Below are 9,863 nucleotides of genomic sequence, written 5' to 3'. Positions count from 1 at the left end.
CTGCTGAAAAAAACAACTAATCTGGAAGGCTAAAAGTTTTCAGATGGATCAGTTTTTGATTTGCTTCATCATATGGTTGTACAAACATTCATGTAGTGTACAAATGGCAGGGCAAGAAAAAGCAGAAAAAAAAGGAAGCATGGTATGAGAACCAAACTTAATTTGGTTTCAGTTTTAGTCTAAAATGCTTGTTGAACTACAGTTGCAGGAGTTTTTACTCCCACTCCCACACTGAATTCTTCTAAAAATCCACCATGGCATTTTGGGGAAGTTTACCCTGTCAAAGTTTTCTAACACCTGGACTTCTAAAATTTCAACTGTGAAGTGCTTCCTTGTGTTGACAGAGGTTTGTTATTACTCCAAATGATAACACCACACACAGTCCCAACCAGCCAAGCCCTCAGCAGAGAATTACAATGAAATTTGCACAGAACTGCATGCTGACTTTCACTCTGGCTACATATAGAAAAGTAATTTTATTCTAAGACATCTGTTCAGTACTGCCTTAACAACTCCTGCATATTCTGAAACAGAACTTTGGGTAGAAAATTCAGTCTAGGATTTGACTGTATCTGATGTAGACAAATCACAAAATCTGAACTAAAAATCATATCAAAAGTATTCTGAAAGATAATCACTCATATTTTACTATTCCCTAACAACAATGAAAAGGATTAGCAGCTCATTTTTGACTATGTACCCTTATACCAGGACTACAGATGTATACTGGATTGAGGTATTTTATTATTTCTTAATAAAGTAACTGACAGCAAAACTAATTATATGCTTTACTACCAACCAAATGAGAGAAAGCTGGAAGAGAAAAAAATAGATGCAAAGAGAGGTATTCCTAAGAAGCCTGCTCCCTCTATTGGGCACTGCTGCAAAAGGTCCTAAATGACAGTAACACTTCAGACTCTGTTTTCTGATGCAGAGAGTTAATTTAGCATTCAAGATATCTTGCCAGCAAACAGGTGTCTGCAGGCTCTTACACAGAAAGAAAGGATATCAAAATAACTAGAAGCCCAATCACTGAAAATTAACACAACGGAGCTGCTTAATCTGAAAAACAATCAAAAGAAGGATCTGCATATGCCCATATAAACGAAGGGGAGTAATGGGTAATGAACACTGCCCTCTTTTAATTCCTTGTAAGCCAATCTTATTGTATAGAGTGGTTTTCAAGTTTTCAGTTTCAGCTAGCAAGTATTTCCCATGCTGGAGAAAGGTATCTGAAACACATTAAAATCTAAGCTCTAGAATTCAAAAATGTCCTTTTTATTTTCAGAGCCCACATTCACATTCATTAAGAACACAGAAAGGAGCAGACTAAACAGTTTTCATTACAAGTTTTCAGAACATAAGTACATTAGTATTCTTCCTCAATTTTTTAAAACCAGGTCTCACCTGTTGCTCACTGACAGATCACACTGGAATCCTGTCGGTTGATGGGAAAACTTCACCAGTGGGCAGCGAGCATTGAGTATCTTCTGTATGTTCACACATCCAGGACCAAAATTATCAAGGCAATCACCAATCACAGAAAGAATTTTCTGAGTTGCTAATCTTTCAGATGGTAATCTTTTCATTTGATATTCCATTTCAAAGGGACCTTTTTTCTAACACAGAATTTTAAAAGTAAACTGTTAGCTTTGGAACCAAAGAGACATTTAAGAATACTTCTGAAAGACTACAATTTGCAAAGAAGTTTGTACAATTAGAGACTGAAAGACAAGGATTATTCAAAGCAGCCCACAGAACTTAAAAAAGGTAAAAACATACTGCTTTCTCTTTTATAGTCTTTTTCAGTGCTTCAATTTTTCCAGGTTAATAGTGATCAACTTACGGTAAAGTTACTTGTTCAGATAAGGGCATAATAATACTACTACATCTCACTATTGCCTAAAACAAGTAATTCTGGAATTCCCAAGACAGCATATATGCTCTGACTGAAAACAGAAGCACACGATTAAACAGGGGCAAAAGACAACCAAACCACCGTTAATTTCAAACCACCAGTAATTCCATTTCAAATCCTCAAAGAACAATGCGTTATTAGTGAATCAAGTGTAAAGGAAAATGTCTTTTTCATTATTAAAAAAAATTTAGCATGCAAATTACTTAATCCTTCAAAATGAAGACAAGCTTCTGTAAGACTTAAAATAATCACTTCACATCACATACAGTTTTTCTGACAAATTAAAAAAAAACCAATAAGATGTATTCTGACATCAGAAATGAATTTTCCTGTAGGTTTTTGTATTTTAAACTGTCATATTTGTAGCTTATACCTCAATAAAAAACTTCATACCTGTGAAATCTCTGTTCTCTTTATAGTCTATGTTTTTAAGCCTCAGTTAATTTTGCTTGCTAATCCAATACTTGACACTGACTTATCCTCCCCCTTGGAGCATGTCATGGGTGAATGCATACTATACAAACAGCATTACACAGTGACCTAACTAGCCCTCTGAGACACAGAGCAGGTTACTTTTGTTGTCATCAGGTTAGTGCAAAGAAAACATGCACTCACAGACAGGCAAAACAATTCAGAACTTATGGACCTTGCAATCTTTTCTATAAACTCACTTTAGGTGCTGAATTTCTGAGTTGCTCTGGCAAACACCGAGGTAAGCGTTCCTGCTCTCCTCCTGCTAACAGTTCTCCAGCCAGCATGTGTGTCTGAACATACCAAGGCAGAGGTCCCTAATCTCATTTGGCTGTGTAGCTGCATGCTACAGCAGGGCTGGCTCAAAGTGAAAGGAGCACTGAGTTAGGTAACAGGAAAGAAAAAGATGGAGACTCGGTCGACCGGTAGGTGTGCTGCTGTTCAGACCTTTATGTTTGTGACAAAAATCACAATATCTCCCAAAAGCTGAATGAAGATTTTATTGTAATGATAAAACACACACACTTAATAACTGATAGGACCTTCATATATAGCTTTGGTGCCAGCTGAGGGGGGATGAAGTACTGATACACTTACCCCAACCCTGTGGTTCTCCCCCTATTCTTGCCACATTGCTCAAAACAGCAAATGTAGATAAACTATTACTTTGGGGTAAATTGATATAGTACCCTAAGGAAGTATGCAAAAACTATTACTCTAAAAATATCACAGAACTCTGTTTTAAGTCATTCACTAATCTCCCAAACTGCATGCATGTTAAAAATGCCCTATCTGTGGTCAAACACTGTATTGATAATCCACTCTTGGTAAAGAATGATCCCATTTTTGCTGCTTTTTTAAATTCACAATTAATAATCAGTTTGCCATAAGACTCCAAAAATGTTATTTAATGTAAATAGGTAATGAAATGCCTGGTCCTCCTCCATTGCTGGTACCTCCTGAAAGGCTGCAATAGTGCAGAAATCAGAAGACACCCTTTCCACTGCTGCTATATCATCTTATAACTAAAGCTACCTCCCCTCGTCTTCACTTGTTCTAAGACAATCAACTTTATGTTACTAGTAACATAATTTGCCAGGAAGAATATCATTATCCCTATAAATCACACTGCCAACTATACAAGACTTTTGCCTTTCTCTGAAGTATTGTCTGTTGCCTGTCACAGGAGATAGACAGAAACATCTTATTTTCCTACTGTATTGGGTTTCCGTGGCAAGGTTTTGTTAGTGGGGGAGCTGCAGGGGTGGCTTCTGTGAGAAGACACCAGAAGCTGCTCCTTACATTGGACAGAGACAATTCCAGCTAGGTCCAAGACAGACCAGCTGCTCGCCAAGGCTGAGCCCAGCAGCGATGCTGGCGGCACCTCTGTGATAACATATTTAAGAAAGGGTAAAAAATGCAGTGCAGAAACTGGGAGAGTGAGAAAAATGTGAGAGAAACAACCCTAGAGACACCAAGGTCAGTGAACAAGGAGCAGAAGGAGGTGCTCCAGGCACCAGAGCAGAGATTCCCTAGAAGACCATGGTGATGCAGGTTGTCCTCCTGCAGCCCACAAAGGACCACAGTGGAGCAGATATCCACCCTCCAGCCCATGGAGGACCCCACATAAGAGCAGGTAGATAAGCCCTGAAGGAAGCTGCAGCCTGTGGAGAGCCCATGCAGGAGCAGGCTCCTGGCAGGAGCTGCAGGCCATGGAGAGAAGTAGGTTTTCTGGCAGGACCTGTGACCCTGTGGGGAACCCACGCTAGAGCAGTCCATTCCTGAAGGAGTGTATCCCGTGGGAAGGGCCCATGCTGGAGCAGCTCTTGAAGAGCTGCAGCTCGTGGGAGGGACCCCATGCTGGAGCAAGGGAACAGCACGAGGAGGAAGGAGCAGCAGAGACAGAGTTATGAACTGACCGCAACCCCCATTCCCCATCCCCCTGTGCCGCTTGTGGGAAGGAGGTAGAAGCGCTGAGACTGAAGCTGAGCCTGGGAAGAAGGGGGCATGGTGGGAAGGTGGTTTTAATTTTGATTGGGTTTTTTTTATTTCTCACTGTCCTACTCTCTAATTTAATTTATTTCCAGTTAATAAATCTTCCCCAAGTTGAGTCTGTTTTGCCCGTGACAGAAATAGGTAAGTAATCTCCCTGTCTTTATCTTGACCTACAAGCTTTTTCATCTTATTTTCTCCTCTCATCCTGCTGAGGAGGGGGGAATGAGAGAGCAACTGGGTAGGCAGCTGGAGGCCAGCCAAGGTTAACCCACCACACCTACAAAGCACAAACTCTCTAAGTGCTGGCACTTCAGTCTCTCATTTTGACTGTGCTTGAACAAAGACACAAGAGTTGCACTAATGCTTTTTTACACTTTACAGGACAATGCTCTAACATACCTTATTTTTGTACATACTTTCACATTGATGCAGCAGATGTGCCTGTCTTTTAACACTCCAAAATTTCAACAAAACCAACAAGATCATCATCTTTAGTGTGTAAAGACTGTGCTTGCATGCAAGCCAAAAGCCTCACTGCAACAGACAGAGCGTAAGTGTGCCATGCAGCCTACTAAACTATCATGTAACCTGAAGACATATGCTCTGATAGTATCCCTGCTGGCTTTTGCTGCAGCATCCCCATAGTAATAAGCCTGTCAACTGTCCACAAGTAATCACAACCGCTAGTAACCCCGTCTATCATCGAATAACTCTAAAATTCACAACAGAACTTCTATTTCTACAGAGGATGACTACTAAAGAAAACAGCTAGTTACAAAATATGCTTTGACAGAATTTAAGAGGCAATCTCACTGTTTAAATGTAAAGGGTTCCTAGATTTTAACACTTCCCACACACGCACAATGATCCTACTCTTTCATTGTGTTTGATCACTGCAATAATATGAAAAACTATATACATTCAAAGGGATATTTCTTTAAAAGTAATCTACATGGCAATATATACATAGTACAGAAAAGCTGAGTGAATTTTTAAATGTTCAAAAGTTTAAGCTCATTGTCTTTGGGGTTTTTTGTTTGGTTTTTTTAAGGAAAAAAAAAAGCTAGTTTTTTCCCAAACTATCTGTCACCATACAAATAAAAGTTTTCAAAATGCCAGAATTGTTTACTTAATTACCCATTCAGAATCCATGAAGAATCCCAACTCTTCCACAGGGCATTTCTGATCCAATACTCCCTTCTTCCTATCCTGATTCTCATCTCCCCCTTTCATATCTTGTCCTCCAATCCAAAAGGATATTTACATTGTCCACAGTCAAAAAACAGCAGCAAGAGATAAGATCCTTCCAAAAATGCCTTGTCTAGTCCCTTCCCATTTGTTATGCCTACACTTACAAGGACTGAGACACACCCTACTCTAAATAACCATTACGATTTGAAGTTGCCCAAATACCAACACTAAACACGTGAACCTGGTTACATAGTGTAGATTTCTGAATCATAGTATGGGTAGAGAAATGATTAAGATGAAATTTAATATGTGCATTGAAAAAGACAATCCTGTTGACTGAATATATTGCTAACTGGCAGTCTTGTAATCCTCCAGCTTCTCGAGGTAGTGATGCAAATTCTGTACCTGGGCAAGCAAATTCAAGTGAGTGTATTTCAATTTTAAGCCTCTACACTTGCTTAGTAATCACCACTTGTCTCGGTGCTTACTGTTGTATTATCAATGAAGCATTCAAATAATTATGAAGTATCTTATGGAAAGTCTGACAACTGAAACTATCTGCATTATTGATCTGGTTCAGTTCCTGTTTTGCTCCTGGGTCATGGTCCCTAAAACATCTACAGTTCACATATACCAGTCTATCCTCAGGTTCCTTTCAGGAATAAGCCAATTAATTCCCTTCACAACGAAAATCAGTTGCTGTTAACATGATAATTTTCTCTGGACAGACAACACAAACACGAACATGTGTGCCACCTGCAACTATTCACCAATACTATCCCAGGTCTTAAATTTTCACACCTCCACACAGTCTGACATGTGTGTGTGTGTGTGTATAGATACATATATGCACCCCAGCACATAATTCAGTAACTTTTCTGTAGCATGAAGTCAACTCTTTAAACTAAGGAAAAGAATCTGACAAACCTGCCAAAACGCACATGCACACACACGCACAAAATGATTATGCTTTAGAACATGGAGGACCCTAAAAATCAAAGCCAAGCTTTAAAACAGCATGGATGAAGCCCAGCAGCTCCAAAGAAGAAAACACAACAGTAGAATGGGCAGGTCTGACCTTGCTGAATCAATTTTGGAGGATGAGGGTTTTTTTCACAGTGAAATTCACCCTAACAGTACAAAGTCTATGTAAACACCAAATTATTTTCTCCCTATTGCAATGAAGATCTCTTTAATGTCACATCCAGCTTTTGAAAGTCTTTGTAAAACCTGAGTATAAACAAACTGATTCCTGTGTGTGAAACAGCAAATGAGCTGCCCTGTTGAAGAAATCCAACAGACTGAAGATGCACAGCATAACCTTACCATTTTTGTAGCATGCTTTTGTGTATCACGGAAGTCTAGAAACATGTCCACATCGCATCCCAATTTTCCAAAGGTGTTGACTGAAGAGCCAAATGGCTTTACTGTGCTGTCTGGAAAATATGCATGTGCGAAATCCTGAACCAGAGAACAGGCCAGAAATCGGAGCTTGATATTTTCTTCCGTAAGCTGGTATTCGTTCAGGAGAATATACATCTGACTGCTTAACTAGATAAGAAAATAAACACTGTAAAAATACAACGACCCATCTTCCATTTATTAATATATATTTTCATCTACTTAACATCATTGCAATTAGAAGATTTTTTTTTTTAATCTTAAACACGTTATTTCATACAAAACTATTAAAAATTATTTCGACGATTAAAATGACTAATTTCATCCATTTGTTTCAATGTAGGAGAACCATTCACACAAAATTCTAACGGGGTTACTTTTTTTTTTATTAGAAATAAATTGCTTTATAAGTTGCACATGACCACTTGCAAATCTGAAATGGACATGATTCACTTTTAATTGAGAGAGATCTAGAAACCTCTACTTACACTGTCTGCACGACAAAGCTTTTGAATAAGCTCTTTCACTGGAATGTGAGACTGAGGAGAGAGGTGAACTGGTGTCTCTTCAGCAGCTTGATTCACTGGGTTTTTCAGCGTGAAAGTGAAAAGTCTAGACTTAAATGGGACAACATGATACTCTGCAGCACTTGGGATTTCAATAGCATCCTGCAATGAGGCTATACTGTTCTTTTCCGAAAATTCTATTAAAGCATGGATACCCTAAAACATTAATGGAAATAGACAGGGTTAGATGAACGCATACAAACCTTGAACTGATTGTACTGATATTATTCAGATGTTCCTGGGAGTATTGAGGCAGTTTAATATGACAGTTCTGAAGCTGAATGCTAGGTTCTGTACCTCAACACTTTTTAGATGCTTTATCACAAGAGGTCAAAAATATTTAAGATATGCTATTCTTGGCAGTAAACACTAAACATAAAAGTTTAAAAATCAATTTATCCTCACAACTGTAATGCTCAAGAAACACATAAAAAAAGAGTTAACTTTATTGTTAGAACAATGAACAGTGACATGTAAAAGTTTCAAAGATTTAGTTGCTAGCTATCCCTTAGAGGTATTGCTTAGCTGACTTATGAATAAAAATCTGTTGCTCAGCAACTTGTAAACATTAACAGAGATAAAAACTAATTTAATATACTAATTATATATAACTTGCTCAACTTGCATGTATGAGGATATGACCAAATGCTAGTATTTCTTTTTGTCTAAGTCTAGGTTTCAGATTACATTGTTAATTACTTACACGATTTTCAAAAAAGAAATGACTATTAATGTTTCCATGACTGGATAAATACTGCAATAATTTTTTCTCGTTAAGTTTTGGTGGGCACTTAATTAAAACAGTCCGTTCTGCTTGCTCCAATCGCTCTGTTTGGACCTCAGTGAATGTCTTCTTTCTGGTATTGACTTCAGCATCTGTGAGAAAAAATGAGCATCAAGGCTTTTCTACATAAGCAGAAAGATTTAAAACTGATTTTAGTATACTTAATCTCTTCCTCTGGATTGAACAACTGAACAAAGGTTTGTGCTGGCTTTCTAAGAGGGTTACATCAAAAAGGAAAGCAATAAAGAATGAACGAAAGACAGAAACGTAACTGTATTTCCCTCACATATGCATACATTTGTAAGAACAAGGAATAGGAAATGTAGGAAGAAAACAATACTGACTTCCCTCGATGCAGAGGAAGCTTGATGATACAAGGAATCTTTGCTCTTCTTTGATTTGCTCTTCACCATCAAAAAACTCAGGACACACAGTCAGACTCTACATACGAGTCTGGAAATACCAGCTAGGGTATGAGGCAAAGCTACACCTTTGGCAACCTGCACTGAAAAGATAATCTCTTTCAGCTACCACAAAACCAGCACTTTTACCTTCAGAACAATTCAACTCTTGCTTATTTTTACAACTCATCTTCTTTTACAGTAAACTCCTACTCAAAATTTTCATTTAATACTATACTTTCATGTGCTCTACTACAGTAAACCCACAGATTAGTCATATCTCACCACAGTACTGGCAATCTATACTGTTGCTGATAGCCCACAGAATTAACATGGAAGTGAGACATGCTGGAACATCCAGAAACACAGAAACTTTTCTCTTGATTGCATACAGGCAAAGGAGCCATGCCCCACATTTTAAATCATAGTGACTTCCCTGCATAACTCTCAAACTAATCCTTTGACCACATCACATTAGCAGCTTCACAGGCTCTGGTACCTGTTAATACTGCCATTTGTAATTCAGCTGGAAAACATGCAGTTATTTCCCTGCAGCTACTACCTGCTATAGAAAGATTCAAGAGAGCGCTCTTTATTCTATGTTTTTGGTTTTGAGAAACCCACGGGATATTGTGGCCTCAAGAGAATCTTAACTATCATCTAATGACACTTGTTTGTATTTATCATTATTTTAAAAAAATCTTTTATTTTACAAGTTTATTGAGCTCTCATACAGGCTTGTAAGTAACAACCAAAGTAGTTGTTTCCATAGCTTAGTTTTACATAGCATTTTTCATCAGAAGACCAAAGAACTACTTCATGAAGATGATAAATACCTATTTTCTGTAGGGGCAGAGAAGTGTGAAGTGACCAAGATGCAGAAAGGACAAGTCCCATGGATGAGCAACACAATCAGGAGATGAACCCCGATCTTCTCACTCCCACAGCTCTCTGCATTAGGCCAGCGTGGCTATGTGACTCTTGCCTGATTTACTACCTGTACATGCTTAGTTACTATAAGACAAGATGTGCTCTAACAACTCTTCCCGGCTATGCTGTCATTTGCACAGTCTGAGCATGTCATGGATGCAGATGATCACATCCAAATGGCGGCTGTATTTTAAATGCATGAGAGG

At 38.4% G+C, this 9,863-nt stretch overlaps 1 protein-coding gene across 1 annotated transcript in view; it reads right to left on the bottom strand.

Annotated features, from left to right (window-relative positions):
• The window catches only part of MTPAP (mitochondrial poly(A) polymerase), a gene marked incomplete at its 5' end in the record, with an annotated part of 13,078 nt that extends 4,660 nt beyond the window's left edge, over positions 1-8,418 (bottom strand). The window contains 4 exons of the mRNA XM_009710372.1: positions 1,408-1,619; positions 6,902-7,126; positions 7,465-7,698; positions 8,246-8,418. Of these exons, the coding sequence (XP_009708674.1) occupies positions 1,408-1,619; positions 6,902-7,126; positions 7,465-7,698; positions 8,246-8,418 (844 nt within the window). The remainder of the gene's footprint in view (positions 1-1,407; positions 1,620-6,901; positions 7,127-7,464; positions 7,699-8,245) is intronic.
• Between the last annotated feature and the right edge of the window lie 1,445 nt (positions 8,419-9,863).

Source organism: Cariama cristata, unplaced genomic scaffold (assembly GCF_000690535.1).
Source record: "Cariama cristata isolate BGI_N322 unplaced genomic scaffold, ASM69053v1 scaffold14681, whole genome shotgun sequence".
NCBI classification, from domain to species: Eukaryota; Metazoa; Chordata; class Aves; order Cariamiformes; family Cariamidae; genus Cariama; species Cariama cristata.
This window is presented reverse-complemented; position numbering and strand designations above follow the sequence as displayed.